This window comes from Lytechinus variegatus, chromosome 14, assembly GCF_018143015.1.
Source record: "Lytechinus variegatus isolate NC3 chromosome 14, Lvar_3.0, whole genome shotgun sequence".
In the NCBI taxonomy this organism is placed as follows: Eukaryota; Metazoa; Echinodermata; class Echinoidea; order Temnopleuroida; family Toxopneustidae; genus Lytechinus; species Lytechinus variegatus.
Window position 1 is genome coordinate 29,711,570 of NC_054753.1, and position 22,407 is coordinate 29,733,976.

A 22,407-nucleotide genomic window follows, 5' to 3' on the forward strand; every position below is an offset into this window, starting at 1 on the left:
AGCTACATCGAAATAGCTTGTCACAATGGGATCTGATTTACCCAGTTCCAATATCAGTGCGTTTTACAGCTTGGAAATTGTGAATAATGAATATTTACAAATTATGAATTAATGGCTTAAAAAATCCTTATACCAGGATCCAGGGAGCCACTGCTTACAACGAACCAAAGAAATCCATCGGTGAAACTGCAATGCGACGGTAAATCGGCAAACAACGCTGACGTGGCTGATGAAAGACGGAAGTTACAATAACTGATTGTCAAATTACTATCGATAGTAAGTTTTATCAAACTAGGTCCACGAATCTATCTGTACTTAAAAAATGCGCTGGATTTCATGACATTTTGAAGGCCTTTAAGGCCGTACACACGGGCCTGGAATAGGGGAAATCTTTGAAAAGAGAAAGGCAAACCACACGCTCCTGATCTTACGAGAAACATCCGTAGCAGCTGATGGGCCTTATCAAATGAACATGGCATTAACATAACGTGATTGAGAAGTTCTTTTGTCGAGGAAACGCGAACCCTCCTCGCTTTCACCCAGTTTTGCCTCTTCCAATTTAGGGAGTATTCTTATTATCAAACACTGGGGAGCAGCTTTGTTTTTGTATATTGAAAATTTAGAAGACTGCGGGACAAGACTGACTCTGAATGTGAGGTCGCGATTACTGCTTTGAAAAAGTACAAGCACACTTGTTCAGTAACCATGGACAATATGGAAACTGGAAGAGGACACTTCTTAAGGTTGCATGTCCCCATTTCATCCTCATGAATGAGTGGAACAGATCTCATGTCCTTCCTCATTATTCATTACCTTTCTTTCCCGAAGAAGAAGAGGAAAAGTGCGCATGTACTACCGAGTCTCTATTTTTATCATCAAGAAGGAGGCTAACTTCCCTCGTTGTACATGTGCAAGAATCCAGAAGCTATTTTTGGAAGCAAACTTTTTTCAAGCCAGAGAGGGGTAGATCGCGAGGAAGGGGATAAATGGTTAGTCATACCCGAGGACGCGATAACATGGACACGGGGAAGCGGAAATCTTTGATTTCTTGCTAACACCGAATGGTTATTTCACTTCTCTACGTTCGGATACCAATACAACGGTGCTACAAGCTGTTAGCCAATATTCACCAAGATCTGGGGTAATTTGGAGAACGAATGTCATCACCTGAGCCACGTCTTTGAATCAGGCCATTAGAAAATTTTCAATCGAATTCAGTCTTGAGAATCTACCTTTCAGTGGTGTTAATGACGTAATGACCTTGAATGTTGATATTTGTTAATTGGAAAACGATTTAATATAGAATATCTGTCATCTGTAAGCGCTGGAAAGTCTCGATGACACCTTGAAGCAGGTCTGGACCCTCGATTCTGCATATCCATCTCGGTGTACCTTTGGCATGATGGGGGAAAGGAGTACGAAAGGACTTGCTAGAAGATTGGCTTGAATACTGAAGAACCCCAGGAGAGTGGACACCAACTTGGTGTTGAGGCTTATATTCACCAGAAGATGAAGTGAGCTGCGTGCTATTTCACAATCACCGTTTTATTCGCCAACGGTACGACTACAATCGTCAAGGATCTTCACAGATTATCCTTACCAAGGTGCGATGAAGATCAAACAATCCGTGAAAGATATTTCACAATTCACTTGGGGATTTCTCTTCGAGAGATCTATGTAGGAGCCGGAAAATTGACGTTGTCACCTTTCGGTTGCTGTAATGTAATTTCACAACACAGAGACTGTTGACTATCTATTTGTCAAATTCTAATTATTACTCTTAAGGGTTGTGCAAAGTTAAAACTTCCCATGCATACAATCATGATTCGCATGTGGTCATCTACAAGTCAATCCACCAATCCATCTAGGATGACAAAAATGCAATTATTGAGGCAAGAAAGGACTATTTTGCAAGACCAATTTTAAATCGGTCGAAGCTGGATTTAGATCTGTGCGTCTTCTTGTGCATGACATGAGTTGTGAAAGGATAATTTTGCGGGGATGTAGTTGATTATATTCCGCTAATTGATTGCCCGGAGTACAACAGAAAATAAATATGTATGTGAGACTCTAAGTCAACCGCAACAACTTTCGCTGTGTATTGTTGAAAGCAGTTATAAATAAAGGACTATAACCATGAACAGGATAATCGATTTTTATTAATGTAAAGGCATAACTATATACTCCTTTTCCAAACTACCTCAATCAAGAAGAGTTGAAAAACGTTCGGGATTTTATTCAGTGCTCAAAATTAACTGCAGTGAATGATTCTTCCCGATTCTACACGGCCTAAGAGGAACCTATAATTGGAACATATACTCAAAGACGTGTTGGGAGAGAAAATTCGATCGTGTGATTTTGAATTGGATATCATCAGGCGGGACTATTTATAGGCTTGGATTGTCTGCAGTGATAAGGCTCAGTCATGGACTACGTGGCGGATTACACTCAATGTCTGGACCCACTTGTTAACCAGGGGTGCGCCATTAGCAGCACACCTATGTTTTATACCGATAGGTATTTATGCTAACCTTGCCCTTCTCCTCTGCATGAACATGCTCTTATTATAGTTATTTTTAAAGAATGTTTACTCCTTTCTTTAAATTTTGTTCCTATTTTTCTTATTTTATACGCATGCATTATACCAAGTACCCAGTTATTCCTATATTCCAATTAGGAGGGTCCAGACTTTACAAGCATTATGCTGCTTTTCTTTAAAATGTCACTCCTTAAGTTTGTATCTTACTTTATTACTTTACATTATTTTGATGGAAATTACGGATTATTATTATTCTTATTGTTACCATCATTATTATCATCATCATCAACATCATCATCATCATTATTATCACCATCATCATTATCATCACCATCATCACCATCATCATCATCATCATCATTATCATCATCATTATAATTATCATCACCATCATCATCATTACCACCACCACTTTTGTTAGAGTTACTCTTCATTATCATCAGTATTTTCACCATCATCTCCATTATAATTCATACATCAATACTGATATTACTACTGCTGCTGCTACACTGTAAAAACTGTGGTGTTAAAACTGACACCAATTGGTGTTAATAGAGGACCACACCCTGAGGTATTAAAATAACACCCTAGAGATTGAACATAACACCAAAGAGTGTGAATGTAACAACCATAGGTGTTGTAATAACACCTAAATGTGTAAAACTAGCACCACAAATTTAACACCGGTGTAAAATAACTGGTGTGGTCCTCTATGTACACCCGTTAACACCACAGTTTTTGCTGTGTACTACTTCTAGTATACTACAACTACTCTTATACTGCTACTACCACTACTACTACTACTACTACTACTACTACTACTATAGTAGTAGTAGTAGTAGTGTGGTGTTAACCGGTGTACAAAGAGGACCACACCAGTCATTTCACACCGGTGTTAAATTGGTGGTGTTAGTTTTACACCTATAGGTGTTATTACAACACCTATGGTTGTTACATTTACACTCTTTGGTGTTATGTTCAATCTCTAGGGTGTTATTTTAAAACCTCACGGTGTGTTCCTCTATTAACACCAATTGGTGTCAGTTTTAACACCATAGTTTTTACAGTGTACTACTACTACTACTACTACTACTACTTCGACTACTACTACAACTACTACTACTACTACTACTACTACTACTTCAACTACTACTATTGCTACTACTATTAGTACAACTACTTCAACTAAACTACTGCTACTACAACTACTATTACTACTATTCTACTACTACTAATACTACTACTACTATTATTAGTACAACTACTACTTCTACTACTACTACTACTACTACTACTACTACTACTACTACTACTACTACTACTACTACTACTACTACTACTACTTCAACTTCTACTACTACTGCTACTACTATTAGTACAACTACTTCAACTACTACTACTACTACTACTACTACTACTGATACCACAACTACTATTACTACTATACTACTACTACTACTATTATTAGTACAACTACTACTTCTACTACTACTACTACTACTACTACTACTACTACTACTACTACTACTACTACTACTACTACTACTACTATTAGTACAACTACTACTACTACTACTACTACTACTACTACTACTACTACTACTACTACTACTATTACTAATATACTACTACAACTACTACTACTATTATTAGTACAACTACTACTTCTACTACTACTACTACTACTACTACTACTAATACTACTACTACTACTACTACTACTACTACTATTACTACTACTGCTGCTCCCGTTGCTGCTGATACGACTACGACTACTATACTACCATAATTACATTAGTAGCAATGATAGTATAATACAAATATAAAAAGTATTGATATGATATATGGTAATAATGAAAATTGCTGTGATGATGTTTTTTATATACATATTATTTCTTATAACCAGAAAATATATTACTGTGATACCCGATCAGATCTGTTTCCTTTCATTGCATTTGTTATTAATTAACATTTTCACAAGGATAAAACGATCGGCGTAATGAATATAAAAAATTGTATGGTATAGACTGTTTCACGTCTTTGTCCCGAATAAATACTTCATACAGGAGTACAGTCAAAACAATAAAAATGTCACCCGAGCCTTTAAAAACGAAGCATGAATCTTTATATTAACCGTATAACCTTCGAAATATAATTCGAATAAAAACAGAACAGGGAAATCAACTTCCAAAAAAAAAAAATGAGAGCAAAAACATCGGATCCACAGAACCGTCAATACTGCGTCTCATTTAGGCCGAAAGATGCACAATACACAAGATCGTTGCCATGTCAGACAAGCCATTATACCTGCATAGAGCAAACAGTACCTATGAAATCATTTAAGCAGCAATCACGACCGAATACGCGCTCGGCAGAGAAGAGAAAAAAATAATGAATTCCAGGCTTGTCAACCGACATTGTTTGAACGTTTTCCACTTCCTGCGGAGTATTCCATTCGTGTTATTTGATAAATTCTTAATTTTGATCGAAGCTATTTTATATTTGAAGTTAATTTTGAAGTTAATTTGAAGTGTAAACCCCATGGGAAATATATTCACCTGTACCTGGGCTAGTTTGTCAGGTTAAAACAAGCTGGTGATTATACTCATAATAGCTATCTTCCTCTACACAAAGCCTTTCCTAATCTACCCCCACACTGACTCACCAATCTATCTAGACCCTGGCTTGACCATTGTGACGTCATAATTTCTCGGGTGAAACTTCCCGCCATACCGCTGAGTTCCCCTCATTCGGGTGTCATTAAAACTAGGGCACAATAATTATAACAATTAACATGATAAACTACTTGAAAAAAAAACGAATTCCATTATATTTTTGGAAAGTGATATAAGCAAATGCTAATTTCTGGATCATTGTTAACAATTATGTCTTATCTTACCATGAAATGTCACAGAGCAATAAGGTAGTTCAGTCTTGTTTTGAAATAGTTTCACGATTCTTTCAAAAAAATAAAAAGTATAAAAAGTACAAAAAAGGGAAAGCATATTAGTTTATTAGACAATGTAGATTCTAACGAGAATAGTGTTCTTGTTGGTTGATGAACTCAAAATCTGAATAATGTTCTTAAAATAGAATAAAATCAAGCAACCATTATTACTTGCTCATTTGATTATTATAACAGTAAGTTAATCGTATGTCAGCAGATGTCATTTGTTGGGCTAACCGTATAATGGAGGTATAATGTCCTGATTTAAAACCGATTTAACCAAATGCAACTCAATTTTACAACAGTTTTAATTCCAATATAGGTCTAATCTAAATTTAGAAGTTTCAATATTCTTGACGTCTTGAATGGTCAAAGTAAACATCCTGTCTTCATAAGCAATTCAAAACGAGAATGAAATTAAGTATGATTAAAATTTATTGTATTATAAATAAAGTCTGTGATTTTCAGTTAACTGCTTTTCAGCGATGGATTATATTAATTTCTTCTCATTTTTTTCATGATCACACTGCAAGAAAACTTCAATCACGTTAATTATTAATAACATTATTAAAATGTGTGTTTTGGCAGCAAATTCCATAATTATCTTAAAGATGGTATAACATAAACTATAGTGCATTTAGTCAACTTCTTTCGGTTCATAATGTATTTTGTATTTTAATAGCTTACGTTCTTAATTTTCAGTATTAATTGAATTAAATTGAGTCACATATCGACCTTTTGTATTTAAATGTCATACATTCCGATTATCTCTATATTGTATGCATAATTAATTGTATCAAATGAATGATGTTCACTTTTATGTTCTTTGATGTTCATTCCCCTAAATATCTCCTTTATTCTCAATACTACGCCGTTTCTTTTCTTAGCTCTTTAAAACATTAAGTCTTATATAAAACGCTTTATAAATTTTGTGTATTATAATTATTACTAAAATTTGATCAAACTTTAAAAGCTTACTGTAGGTGCTTTGAGCGGAAGGGGGGGGGGGGGACTCCACTTCGTGCACAACCGTCTTGTCATATGTTTATCGGACACAAAATACTATTACCAAAAATCGTTTTAAAAAGTCAGGTTTATAATTCAAAGAAAAATATTTTGGATCCTCTTTATTTAAGTTGAAAGTAATCATTGCTTCATCGCTACACGCAGTATAGGCTGGCTCCCACCCCTGGTTAACACGGTCAGTTACCTCATTCTTGAATAGTCAAAAGTCAACTAAATTACAGCAAACAGTGGACAAGGTGGATGAAGGTGCAACTTCTGCAAGAGGTGTTATCATTTTTATTCAAAATTAAAATTTGGAACAACAAAGCTTCTGCGCTTCGCGTGGGGGTCTCCCGTAAGTGATCCGCACGCTTTGCGGTCTGTCGATACGTCATATCTTGCTTTCTTTCTTTCTTTATCTCCCTCTCCCCTTTCTTTCTTTCTTTCTTTCTATGTTTCTTGATTTCCTTCTTTCTTCTATTGCTTCTCTCTTTCTTCATTTTGTTCATTCTTTTCCTCTTCTCTTTATTTTCCACATTTCTCTTCCTTTCCTCCTGTCCCCATTAACCTTAAACCATCAACTCCACAACAATTGCCATGCACATCACCGTCATGACCGCAACCACTACTACAACCTCCACTTTAAACAAAACTAATATCAATTCAAAACCATTAAACATACTACAAAAGTCATCGATCAAATATATTATATAAATAGTGTACAATCTATTGTACACTATACTGGATTATATGTACGACAAATATAAAATTATCCCGAGTGCAGGTTTATTTCACCGAGGCCTTAGGCCTCGGTGAAATAAACCTGCACGAGGGATAATTTTATATTTGGAGTTCATATAGTCCAGTAATATTGTATGATAGAACGTTCACTATTTATTATAGTAAATAGATCCCTTAATCTAAGCCCCCCATCATGGATTTTGCCATCCAAAAATCGAAAGTTATATTGTACATATGTACAATATAACTTTTTGAAGGGAGGTCACGTGGTACAAATCCAGCCAATCACAGCTCGTATTTTACTACCACAATTAAATATATACATTTATATTCTGCTACGTCGCATCTATACCGAGTGAGCCTATGCGTTGATACAATATTTACGAGCTATATATTATTCATATTTCTGTCTTGCTTTGTCTGCCCCGTTCTCTTAGTTCAAACAACCTCATATCTAGAGCATGATCAGATATTTCATCCGGTCTATTTCTTTCTCTCTGAAAGAAATAAACAAAAGGAGTGGTTTCTTGCACCATAAAGAAAATGGCGGTTTCAAAGGAGGATAATAATGGGTATTATAGCCCACTGTTACCAATTTAAAACCTCCTATATTTTTATCATTATGAATTTATTTCAAAACATTTTGGGGTCTTTGTAATCTTGAGACCAAATCCATATCCCTTTCTCATACCCTCTCCAAAGTCCCTTCCCCGTTTTAATTGTTGTCACCACATTTCCCATTTGCATTGATACGCCTTGTAACGTCATTTTTACATTATGCTTGTATAACTTTTTTATTATGATTTTTCATCGATGGAATTCGAGAAAAAAACACTAAAGATCTATGACTGATGTTGATTTTTGCTTATCCGTGTTAAAAAAATTCCCCTCCGCTATTGTAAAAAAAATACTGCATAATAAGTACTGGAACCGCCTCTGTACATTGCCTTCCAAAAGGTCTAAGGCCCTCCTCAGTTTCTATTAATACGACGATACAATGAATCTCCCTCGCTATTGGTCGAAAACCAGGAAGTAATTTTGACAAGGGACGAGGGTCGGGGAATCCCATAAACGCACCCCATGCATGAAGTAAGCCCTTTTCTGATTGGTCAATAACTGGCAATATGGAGTTTACGCATACTGAACATTCATGACCATTGTCATGATTGATACATAATGGCGTGTTTAAAACAAATCGTCAAATTACCCAGGCCAAGAATTAAATATGTTATTTGTTCAGTTATTTTCATCTAGAACTAGTATCGTGATAAGTCTTAAGAAGGTAACGGTCTGATCTTTCTGCTCCATTAAGTGTCTCACTGCTGAATGAAACTAACGAAAAACTGTTGTGTAAACATTTGCATAGTGTCACAATTATTCAATTCATCACAACTTCACCAAACATCGAAACATGTCATACGTACTATTTTCTCTGTTTTTTGTTCGCTGTTTATTTCTTGTCATGTGATGCGATCCAATGGTAAAGAATTCAACGGAAACTATGTCATTTATCATCCCTATCTGTTTTTTTTATGCACATTTGACAACCAGAGAGTTGGGGGTAGATATAACATCTGTCGTGAAAGATTTGTCTGCGATAAACCAGTATTTTTTTTTATAGAACAAATGCATCGATATTTTATACATGTATAAAATGTGTATGTATGTATAAAAACGTATATTTGTAAATATAATAAGCTATTCTTCCAACAAACCGCGAAATGTTAGTGAACAATCATAACTATCTACTTCAGAATGATAGAATGACTAAACTAGTTGTTGATATAAACCTTGTTTTCACGTTTTCTGTTCCTTCCCCATTTTCTATGTTTAGAGAGTTGTTTTCCTTCCTCTACTATGTTCCTTCCCTTTCCTCGGCCTTTTCGTCATCATTACATCATGAATGTAGACATGCGGTAATCCTTTGGGGATATTATGGAGAACGTCTAACAACACATGCAGGCGAGCGAGCAAAGCGAGTGGCCAATCATAACCTTTTGTATTTTCTTAAGGAGCTGGTGAACATTTTATTAAAAATGGTTTTATTTTTTATATTAATAATCTCGATTGCACGATTTTTAAAGTATGAATTTAACACCAGTCGTATTATTTCAGACTATCATCGGTTCCTTATGTGATATTGTATAATCTTTTGAACAGTCAACGTTATTTATTGTTAGCTCAAGTGCCCCCCCCCCAAAAAAAAAAAACCTGCATACATTCGTAATTCCGAAGCTTCGTTATTCCGAAGGTTCGGATAATTCGAAGATTCGTTATTCCGAAGGTTCTTATTTCCGAAGGTTCGTTAATCCAAAAACGAAATAAGGTTCGTCAGTCCGAAAACGTAATGATTGACGAACCTTATTTCGTTTTCGGACTAATGAACCCTATTTCGTTTTCGGATTAACGAACCTTCGGAATAACGCCACAAATGTTCGGATTAACGAACCGTTTTACATTTTCGGATTAACAAACATCGAGGTATCGAGGTATTTACGTGTTTCGGAATTACGAACCTTCGGAATTACGAAGTGTAACAGAAAAAATAGTTCACCTCGCGACCCCCATCCAAAGCATATAAGCTAAATTAATTCTAGCAAATACTTAAGAATCATTATGAAACAAAGTTGAAACATAAAAGTTGAGACAAAATATTCGATTCTTCTAAAAATTCACTTTTACGAAAGCAATGAGATTTTGATGATCATCAACAATTAATTTCAGGTATAGCGAGGTGCATGACCGTCATCAACTATTACAGGAAGATGTACATTATAAATTCATCAAGACCGTAGAAATGTTTTCCCTTTTTTTCGCACCATTCATAGAAACAAGACAATTTCGCATTACAAGCCTATAATATATTGCTATTTGGAGAGAAACGCAGTGAAAATGGGGAAAGTTCAGATAAGGAAGAAAGTTCTAAATGGAATTATATTGCATTGGTGTATCTATTAGGGCATAACTGAACTGCCCCCGTGAATTCGAGGGGGGGGGGGGGTGCCTATGGTGTAGTGGGGTAGGCTGGGGCGACGTCTCTGTGACTTTTCAAGTGAAAGGGGTGAAATAAGGAAGACATGAAGAGTACTGGTTGAGTTCTATTAGTCAAACTACCCTTGCACCACCTCGATGGAGTTATATCCAACACACCTTGTGATCCCATGACTCATACCAGTCAAGCAGTGCACCCTAGCCCGCTGTAGACGGGTAACGCTGCTTTCTACCTCCGATATTAATTCACAGCCAATTTACTCGTTACGTTTACCCTCTTCTAAACCTTCAAAAAAATCGACCCGGAGATCGCCGGAATCGCAGCAAACTCGCGCTTCATGCGATATTTCAATACCTGGCGCTGTGGCCGCCACACCTGTGAGTGTGAAATAGGCGATGGTTTCCGGATAGGAAAGTGTGATATTAAAACCAAGTTCACCCCGTCTTCAGGCCCACGAACTATTCGTCCAAGATTTTTTCTTTGTTTTTCTTGCATAACCGTATCCAAGGTTAAGAGGATTCTAGCCAGAATAGACTGAATAAAGATTACTTTCTGTTCGTTGAATATTCTATATAGTATCGAAACCTTATTGAGGCTTTAATGAATACTAATAATAGTAACATTCATTCGCGCTTCAATACTTTGGTTTCTAATCGCTGTACGTTGTAGTTATTATTAGGCCTACCATGGTCATACAAGATAGATCAATCTTTTCCCCACACAAAGTGCACCATCTCCTCTCCCTGGGGAGTATCCTGGCCAGCCAACCGTTTATCGGTGCACACATGTCAATCACATCGACTGTCACATCTCACCGGGTACCCATTTAACGCCTGGGTGGAGAGTGACAAAGTGGATAAGAGCCTTGCCAAAGGACATTATCGCTGGGTGGGATTCAAATCCCCAAACTAACCCTTGATTTAAGACTCATTTGACTGAACCACTACACTACGATACCTCCACAAGGAGGGACATCATCAACCATAGCCGTTCGAATTCCCTTTTTGTGAATTCTACCCGAAATATTATACCAGAAGATAAGATATATATTAAAGGGAACATGTGAACATGTAACCTTGTCAAATGTGTTGGACCGCATATTCATAATTTCTAGAGAGATAAGGGAGCGTTTATTCAGCATTATGTTGTCTGACATATAGTCACATGACAACTCTTCTGGGTTGTGATTGGCTGAGAAGAACAATTGTCCGACTGCTACTATGGCAATTGCCAAATAGTGAAAACTTATTAGGGTTGACAACTTTTCATGAAATAGTCTTCCAATCGTGATTATTTTATTCTTTCAGCAAGCCAGGTATACATGACAGGCTTGAGATAAAACAAGAAGAGAAAATCATGCAAAATATCCTTATACACTCTTTCACCATAAAAAATTAGTGCAAAATTAGCACTTGCAGTGCTTGTATAGTGACTGCACTACGAGTGCTGATTTTTTAAGTTCAAATTTAAACTAGCAAAATCAGCACTCGTAGTGCAGTCACTATACAAACACTTTAAGTGCTAAAATAGCACTTCAGATTTTACAGTGTTCTTTCCCCCAAAAATCTGATCGGACTCCTGCCAATTGAATAATTTGATTTTAGATCAATGTGACCAGGGCCCTGTTGTACAAAGAGTTACGATTGATCCGATCAATCGTAACTCTATGGAAATCCATCAGTGTCATAATTTTTTCTACGGAAAAATTTACACAATTGTCATTTTATGCAAAGAGAAGCTTAGTGAATTTTCAAGAAACATCTGAATGCATGAATATACATCACAGCTAGAAAATATATTGAACAAACCTGCATAATAGATGTTGACGTTGCTGGCCGTCCATAGTTACGATTGATCGGATCAATCGTAACTCTTTGTACAACAGGGCCCTGATTTCCCTTCATCTGGGAATTGTTTTAATATTCGATTATAGATAAATCAAAACTTGTGTAGTTCACTGTAAAAACGCTGTTTAGAATTTAAGCACGTTGTTTAAGCCCATCACTGTATAACAACTATTCATTAAACCTTTTAAACAATTTTAAACATCTTGTTGTTAAAGTGTCAGGCAATGTGCCATGTTTTTTTTTTTACTATGTTCACTTGTTTCATGTTCATAATGCACAGATGCAAGAAATTCACTTTAAAAAAGTTTTTTTTAATGTTTTCTCAAAAATATTTTATTTATTTGATTTCATTTAAATTTGCTCTGAAGTACTTTTACTCTTATTTTTTGTATACAAATTACACCATGGTAAACAAAGCAATTAAACAAGTCATAATGAACTCATTTATTTGTACCACATACTATGTTTGATTGTTTTTATCTCTGTATTTATTTATTCATTAATGTATTTATTTATCTAACTATCTATTTATTGTGTTATTTACCCAGGTATTTTGTCAAAATATATAACTGCTTACAAGAGAGCCATGCAAAATACAATCATTTTCAAAGTCGTTTTTACAAATCTATGTTTTACACTAATAATGTCGACTGTTAATGAATTTTCTTTTGACCATGCAAGTTCTTTGATGTTTTATTGTGTTTCAATTGCTGTGAGTCTCCTGCATACAATCATGCGAGAGGGCGTATATTTTCAACCATTAACACTCAAACATAATCACGTGATACGATCTCTATGACTCTAACAAAAAGCTATAATATATCCAACGGTATAAATTTGTAATTCAAATATTAAGAGATGAGAATTGTAAGAAATAATGATAACTCTATATTCAATCTTTGAGAAAATCTTTTTACGTGTTGAAAAACCTTTTAATATTACCATATGAAACAGTACCGCTGACACGGCTAATGATCTACAGTCAGACCAATGAAACCGACTCCAAACCGACCGTTGGTATGTCAATGGTACTGGCGTAATATATTTGATCGGTCTGTAGACGGTTTCGTCGTTATGACTGTGCCATTCTACTTTTTCGAGATCTTTTGTGTTGATCATATTCGAATGATAACATCCAATTAACAGATTTTGAAAGGAGCTTAGATCGAATCGCTTCCTTTCCAACGTTGTGATCAGAATGATATTCGTGCTGTGTTCTTTTATCGTAAATCGGATTGATTTTGTTTAAAAGGTGATCTTCCTAAACTCATTTTAAAATAACTCAGAATATATCATGTGAATTTATTTTAGAACACAAAACTTAACATAACTACGAGCATGATATAAACCCCTTTAAAAGAAACAAATTTTAAATTCATCTCCATATAACCTTCAATGAAATTCATAGTAAGTGACCGTGTAATATCACGCAGCATTATGACTTTGTATTTGAAAATAATATTCAGTTATGAATTAATTTTGTATTTTGACATACTTCTAAACATTTAGCATTAATTAAGGTTAAGACTCTCAAAACACCAAATAAATTTGAAAGAAACGGAGGTGCATTTTTATTGAATTGCACATGCATGGGAAAACAAAATAGCAAAAGGGGAAATGCAAATTATTCTGAAATTCCTTTCATGTACGGTTTCATATTATTTTTTGGTGCGCAATAAAGAAATTGAATACATTCTATTGAGTTAAAATCAATATATTTTATGTTTGGTATGATTATCATTGTCTCTCAAGGTCAACTCTTTCCATGACGTAAATGGGGGCAAGATAATTATTGCAATACATGCCGGCCTGTACCTATAGTTCGAGCAAGGGGGATGGGCTGCTGCCCCTACAGGGAAAAACTGGATCTGCCCCATGCGCCAGATGGCATTCGAACCCTCAACCCTTGGCCTAAGAGTCAAATGACTGAACGACTGATCTTTTACATACAACAGCCATCCTATCTCTGGGTTTTTAATATTAGATTCAAACTGAAATAAATGTAAATTTAGAAATTATCTTTTGGCAATTAATGATCTCACAGTTATTGCATCTCTCATTTTTCTTGTTTATCAGGATGGATGAAATATGGTTCGGGGAGTTTGCCAAGGTATTCGCCCCGTACCTGCCCAATATCTGGAATCTGACTCCGACAGAGATTTGCCCCAGCACAAGATGGCGTCGATTCAAAGACAGCGCTAAGGTCCGGTTCTGTTGCCAGGTAGGTCATGTGGGTTTTCTCCGACTTCTATTTTGAGTCGCTTCTTCCATCCCAATTCGTACACCCGTCCCAGGGAACGATTTGCCCCCCCCAGAAAAGGTTTAATTGCAAAATGATGGCCATTTTGGTCCCGAGAAATTGGACAAGCCCCCCCCAAAAAAAAAAATAATTTTTTTTCTTCCTTACATTAAATTTACTACACTTACCAGAATTCCAGGGGTGCTGCCTATGGAGAATAATACAAGCAGCACCCCTGGGAAATTCTTGGGAGTGCTTCAGCACCCCAGTACCCCCTTTTCCAGTGCCATGACCCATCCCCTTTTAATCTCTTCAGTGGCGGATCTATGGGGGTGGGGGTAAGGAAGTGGTTTAAACACCCACCCCTTAGCTCACCGAAAAGGCAGGGTCAAACTCAAACAGCCCGTATTATTGCACCCCTTCCTTTTAAAGAGAGAGAGAGAGAGGGTAAAAACCGAAGATGCCTTGATTTTTTTTGGCTTGTCAATTAATTATTTCCAGAGACCAGACACCTTTCACTTTCGAGTGATGACCCCTTTGGGTTTGTCAAATATTTGGGACAAAATGCATCCCCTTTAGAAATATCCTTGATCTACCCCTGTCAAACTCCCCTCTCTACTCTCCCACTGTCAGCATTTCCCTCTCTTTTCGTCTTTCTACTCTTCCTTCAATCTTTCTTTTTTTCAAACGCTATACTCCTTTGCGTTGAACCCCTATCTAAGCGTGGTGAGATCCCTCTTGCAGACCCCTCTTGGGGACCGTACTGAACGGACGTGAAGTTATCAGGCCCCTCGGACCCCTCTTGGGGGGGCCGTATTCAACCGTAGTGAACTTATCAGATTTTTGATTTATGGTGTTATGCTTTTATTATTATTTCTAATAAATATTATTTATTTTTCGTGAAGATATGAAATAAGATATTAATCCCCCCAAATACCATGCACCGCATCTATACTGTAAAGTCTGCCTGTGTATACTGTAAAGTCTGCCTATGAAAATAATCACAGGGCGGGATTCGAACCCACGACCTCTGAATCACTAGACCAGTGTCATAACCACGAGACTACCGGAGTTCCCTTAGTGATGTTGGTTCAAGCTATCCCATTATATTAGATATCAAATCTAATATAAGGAAAGAAAAATAATTCGTTGGGGATAAAGAAAAGAAATAAGATATTCATTTTCCTCAAATTATTCGTTTAAATGGAAAGATAAAAATGAACAAAATTAATTTTTATGACTTCTATTCCTAATATTTTCCTAGACATGTGGTCATGGTTGGACCTCAATGAAGGGCCGAGTTGTCTTCTGGTATTTCTTTCACGTGCCTTACTGCGAGGGTCATGTCCAGTTTAAACTCTATGGTCAACAATGTCAGCGTTGCAACAACGGGATGTTTGAGCCAGCAATGTGGTACCCCGAAGAGGTCAACAAAGTCTTATGTAACCTCTACAACAGAATTGGACAGGTGAGTGCCTCGGGGTTATTTTGATTAAACACTATGGAATTTACGATTTCCGTTGGATTGCCAACCTATAGGGAGCCTTTCATTAATATTTTCGTCAAGTTGTCAGATCTGAAAACTTTACTTGAATTTGATTGGCTGAGAAGAACTGTTACTATGGTAACTGTCGGATAAAATGTCCGACAAGTCTTTTCATGAAACGCTCGCCAGGAGGTGCTATAGCTTTATGGAGTAAAATGCATTCCTGATTATACGCTTAAACAATGCAGAGGCATCCCGCCGTACCGATTTTTATGACATTATGTTATAAAGATTCAGGCAAAATTGCGTTTATACTAGACGATCAGGGCGATCTTCTATGAAATATGTCTCTATATGGACTCCGGGTCCAAAAATCATTGGGCCTGTACCATATCTTGCGTGGTTGTCTCCGTTCAGAAATTTAATGTGTAAAAATAATATTTTAAGTGTAACCCAACATCTACCAATATTGTTCCTTGGACAGACTTTGTATTTCTTGTTGCTGCCTGCATGGTTTTCTAATACTGTGAGGGTCTCTTAGACAGGTTAATTAAGGATGACAAATGTTCATTGTCTTGGTTATACCAATTTGCCAACACCTTCCCTGTTCTAGAGACCCTATAGCGATATTTTCAATATTTTTTTACAAAGTTCGAATCATTATTTTTATATTTTCAGACTTATTACGGTTTTGTGAAACCGCCCATCAGATACGACCGGAGAGCGGGCAAACCACGAACCCAACACAATGCGACACTTTGCCAGGCCTGCAGGGACGGGGAGTGTGACAGTCGACCCCGAGCCCAGGGCCAGTCACCAACAAAGGTTGTGCAGTACACCACCACAAGTACCACGACCACACCGCAACTCAGCCAACTCCCTCCCCAGGCCACCGTCGTCAACACCATCGCTGCCCCGCCCACCACGGTCCGAAAAGTTTTGACGCGGACGTGACGTCACAATAAAACAGGGCTTGCCTAAATTGATGAGGAAGTATTTAAAAAAAACACACACAGATGAAATATGAAGGGTGTTGTGTGTTTTGTGGGATTTGTTGTTGAGGGTGTGGTGGTCCTTTTAAATCGGTTAACCGGTTTTATTGAGTGATCGCCGATTTAAACATCGGGTGTGGCGATTACAAATCACAGATGTTTTGTGATATACATGACTACTGTAGAGATAGTTTGTAGTTTATTTTTGTGTGATGTTTAAAGTGCAACTTCTCAATGTTTATCGGCCCAATCGGCCTTCATTTATAGTGGTCCGTTATTTATAAGGCGAATAACATTATTTCAAGCACTATAGTTTTGAATATATGTAAATTTGGTAGCTATCAATAGCTTATTATGATAATATTTTGTACATATAGTTTTGTAGAAGTTTTTACTGTATTACCTCTAGCTTGTAAATGCACATTATTCAATGCCAAATCTAAATTATGATATGTTTTGTGTAAAATAATTGAAACATATATTTCACCGTCAAAGACGCGGATCAGTTCTTGGACATTTCAGCGATTTTACGAAGTGCCTTGAGTGGGTTTTTAACTTTCATACACGCGTGCTCAAGTTTCGGGTGAAAAACTACACGCGCAAGGGATCTTGATGTTTAGTTTAGAAGGGAATTATCGGACGAATCAAATAAAACAATTCTTAATTTCGATTGTGTACCGTCACTACCATGTAATTATGACCCCCCATAAACACTACACACTAAGAAATGTTTGAACCCTAATGAAGCACTTGTACCAAACTTTAGGGGTGTAATCTTGCACCGTAAGTGGCAAAAGGTGAAAAAATGCACCTTTTTGTCATTAAACACACCAAGTAATGCTCACTCGCACCCGAATGGTGCAAATATGAACCTTTTAAGGTGCATAGTACTTGAAATTAAAAACGATTCAAATTTGAACCTTTATTACATTTTTTTCAACTTCGCACCCTATAGCATGTATAGGGTACTTAACATAGCTAAATGCACCCTCAAAATGAGCGTAATTACATTCATTGGCGCCCTTTTGGGTGCAGCTATTTTACCAACCCGGAGGGTTCAAACTTGATCCCCTATTTCTTAGTGTGTATGACTTATGCAGTATATTGAATAATCGAGTAGTTTGATTTTAGTGATAATTACATGCAGCATCATATCCATTTTTAGATAATTCAATATAAACGCGTGGCAAATGGATTGCTCTGAGCTGCTGAGTGATTAAGATGAAATAATGCATAAAAACCGTGACAATTGGAGTATTTACTTTGTGATATTCTATTCAATTTCTCGTGAATTTCGCGTCACTGTTCCTTTAAAAGGATTATGAATGACATGACTCCATGATATTGCAAAGAATGAGGATTCGAACTCACAACTTTGTGATTATAAGTCCAATGCCCTAATCACTGGACCACACGACCCGAAATCTTAAAACATGTAAAATTGATGTAATCGTAAATTCATTCGTAAGTTCATTCATTAGTCATTCGTAATTTCACGATCGGTTTTATGAAACCTCTTTCCTATCATGATGATGGGTAGTCAAGGTGACTGGGCTTTTTGACGAATCTATAGTTTATGATAATGTAACTAATATTTTTATCGATGCACCTTGACTATAAACTGATATTTAACCAACAATACAAGTCACAATACATGTGATATAAGTTTGTGTTTTATGACGATTTCAAAGCTGGCATCGATGGGACTATTTCTATATTCCTTTATTGGTCTTCACGCCTCGTTTCATTCAAGAAATTTCTCTCATTCTTCCATGATTGTGAAAAACAAGGTCCTCAATTCAAACCAAAACATCAATTTTCAAATCATTTCATTCTGTATTTTTACTCTGTATACGTGTACAAAATGGTGTACATAAACGCTCTTCTTTGATTAAGTGGCTCTATAGGCCTAATTACAAGGTTGAAATGAATGAATAGGTGTATTTACTTTTTGTTCTAACTATAGCCTTTGATTACGCAGGTCAATTATAGTCTTTCTCTTTTGTTTTTTGCAATAGTGTTCACCTGATTCACAAATGATATCTATACAAATATTATTCATTGCATTATTTATGAAAGCTTTTGGTTGTTTCACAATATAGCATGAGATATAAATGTAATGTGCCAATTCGAAGTCTAGTCGAGTATGACATAACGAGGCTCGAATTCTTGTTTTGTGAAGAAGAATTAAGTTTGAAGATGAGTCGTGAGCGTCAGAATTAAGGAAAATGGTGGGCTGGTTTGGGTTAACTCCTTGACTTACTTTTCCTATATCCGCGCAAGATGGCGCCATTTAATGTTCCAGTATATATTCAAACTTTAAACAACAACTCTTCAAATTAGCACTATAAGTATTAGCTGCTTATAAAAACAATTAAACTATTATATTAATACACTGAAATCTTGCACTTGCTTATTAAAATAGGTAAAATATATATTTATCATTTATCTAAACTCGCCTTGCCCTTTTGAGAGTGTATATAAGACATGATATATTTTGTACTCTATATTAAATTCATAAATCAGTCGCTGAAAAACCTAACAATGATCCTCATTTCAGCGTAAATATTCAGGAGAATATTCAGAAGAATATTTTGTGGCTAGTCAATTCCGGTGACACTCATTTGAAAAAAAAAAATGATTATAGGAGAATACGAAATAATAGGGAGAGATAATTTGTCTTATGAATGTCACAAATCGCTATTCCAAAATCTTTGGGTCACATATGCCTAATGATAAACTGTCGAAGGGAAACTCCAATATCTGTAGAAACATTCCGATAGTATATGCATGTGTGCCGTATGAATGGCTTTGATGTAAATAATCTTGTATGAAATACTTAGAATTTCATATGTTTTGTAGCAGAAAATGTTGTCATGAATATGTCACTAAAATAAGCCGCTGCCATTTCAAAGACGAAATTGTCTTGCATGGATAAAATACATGTATGTGCGAATTAGTTTAAATTCTTTCTTTTGTTTCATTACGTATTGATCGATTAAAACAATGTATTAAAATATCAAAAAACGGGACAGATTTGATAAGTCTATATAATTTTTGTTAAAAATTCTGATCTCTATATTTTGGTGCCAATAGGTGCTCTGAAGTCTTATCTTTCAAATGCCATTTGAAAAAAAATAGTTTCGGTCATGCTTGAGCAAACATGGAATGGGGTTAAAAAGGAGGCTTGCGCCAAAGTGGCATAAAATGCTAAATAATATGATGGTCGGACTTCTTGCTAATCATCAGACTTCGATAATTCAACCATCCGAATGTGTGTCTTATTTTTATCTCATATAGTTTTGTAATGAGTTCTTAATTGTGTTAATTTGACATGTTTGAAGTCTTTTGTTTTTCTTTGCACGCAATAATGATTAAAATATTCATCACAATTATTTTCACTTAGTTTTCTGCAGTATTCTGTTAGTGTAATATGCTTTGCTGCTCAGGTATTATAATGAGTATGATCAGGGGGTAGCGATACAGGGTCGCAGGGGGGGGGGAGGGGGCTACCGCTTCTTGATTTTTTTTAAGCAGTGGAGCGTCGTGGTCTAGTGGTTAAGATTCTCGTCTTTCAATCTGAAGGACGTGGGTTCGATTCCAAGCCGTGGTTTTTTCCTTCAGCAAGAAATTCATCCACATGTAGCTGCACTCAGCCCAGGTAAGGTAAATGGGTACCGGCAGGAAGTAATTCCTCAAAAAGCTGTGCGCACCGGGATAGGTAGACTAGCTTAGGAGCGCCTTGAGCACCTAGCAAGGTGAATACGTGTAAAATACAAATCCTATATTATTCTATTTCTTATTTATTATAGTGAAAAAGAAGAAACAGATGAAGAAAGGAGAGAAGAAAGCAAGTAGATAACAAGTGCGGTTTCATTTTGGGTCGTGTAACCATACCCTTGTTATTTTTCAGTTGTAAAGAAATTGAGGTAACCATAATATAGTCCTGTCCCATCCCACCACCTACCAAAATATCAGGGCACCTTCAACTTATCTCAAGCTGCAAAAAAGAGAGATTTACATCGTATGCGCCTGTCACGAACTTGTGAAACTATAACAAAAGGAAAATTGTCAAAATCAGATCCGAACTCGCGGGACGAAAATTAACAAATTTTTCTATCTATCTACTTATCTACCTACCTATCTATCTATCTATCTGTCTGTCTGTCTGTCTGTCTGTCCGTCCGTCCGTCCGTCCGTCCGTCCGTCCGTCCGTCCGTCCGTCCATCCATCCATCCATCTATCCATCTATCTATCTATCTATCTATCTATCGTTTACTAATATTTAGACAGAGTGACTCATTCCGGACTCATCACCAGTGATGGTTGTCTTCCATAAGGTCCTGTTAAATATCGTAATAGGTCCATGGTTACACCAAGTTAATGGTTTTAGGGTGCTTTCCAGTGCTTTTCAAAAACATGTATTTGCATTGCATGATATAAAATTTCCAAGTTGCCAAAATTATGGGGGGGGGGATCAAAATTTTTGCCCCCATGTTTTCACTGGAAGCAATCCCTTCCCGTTCGACGACCCTAAAACATGAGTAGGTTTATGGTCCGAGTCCTTTACGATTTACCGTTGGAATCAGCTACCTTCACTCATTCACGAAGCATTTCTTCGAATGTGTAAAAAAATGTGAAAAGATTCGATTTTCACGAAACTGGACACGTCCAATGAGATTATATTACGCGGAATTCAGGTTATATCCTTTCTTTTAACAACACTCACTTGTCTCATGTTCTCTCTCTCTCTCTCCTTTTATTCTGTCTTTTTTCTTTCTCCCTCCATCTTTCCTCCTTTTTCTCTCTCTACTCACAATCTTTCTTCGTATATCCATATTTCACCACCGCTCTATCTTTCAAACACACCCCACACATACTTTGTAACATATCTCACATAACTCTCCTTCCACATCTCCCCTAACATGCCTAACGACCATCTCATCATTTTACCTTCTCTCCCCTCTTAGAATTCCTACCAGTGCCCTATGAACATTTTTGTTTATTACTGGGGTGCTAGATGTAAATTTAACGAGCAAGCAAGCCCCCCCCCCCACCAAAAAAGAGGAGGGTTTCAATACAAAATGAAGGTTACTCCGGTTCCCATAAATTTGACAAGCCCCCCCCCAAAAAAAAAGGTTTCACTACAAAATATAGGTAACTTTCGCTACATTTCTCCATTTTTAACACCCACCAGAATTCCAGGGTGTGCTGCCAATGAACTATGAAGAATAATTCATGCAGCACCCAAACCCCCCCCTCCCTCCCTCTTGCACACACCCATTCTCTTCACGTTGTCTCCTCCTCCTTGAACGAAACGTAATTGAACCACTTTCAAACAGTCATACAGTAGTATATCAATTATAATTTATTCCATCAATTTTCAATAAAATTTGCCAGTGATTCAATTGCGAAATTTGTAATGGAAATGTAAATAATGTTCTGAGGCATACTATACATTATATTTCATTTACTATAAACAAGCACCAACATATTATGAAGACTCTCCAAACATAAGAAATAATACATCGACACAAATATGACATAAATACAATTCAGTTGGTAAAATGATTGCGAATAGAACTAAAGACATTTCTGTGATGGGAAAATATAAGGTGT

General features: G+C 36.5%; 1 protein-coding gene across 1 annotated transcript; it reads left to right on the plus strand.

The window, feature by feature from the left end:
* Window positions 1–217: 217 nt before the first annotated feature.
* Window positions 218–18,559, plus strand: LOC121427413 (receptor-transporting protein 4-like). The gene is made up of 4 exons (XM_041623791.1): window positions 218–2,517; window positions 14,148–14,292; window positions 15,575–15,778; window positions 16,475–18,559. The coding sequence occupies exons 1-4, from the start codon at window positions 2,426–2,428 to the stop codon at window positions 16,748–16,750; spliced, it is 717 nt and encodes a 238-aa protein (XP_041479725.1). The 5' UTR covers window positions 218–2,425; the 3' UTR covers window positions 16,751–18,559.
* Window positions 18,560–22,407: the final 3,848 nt, after the last annotated feature.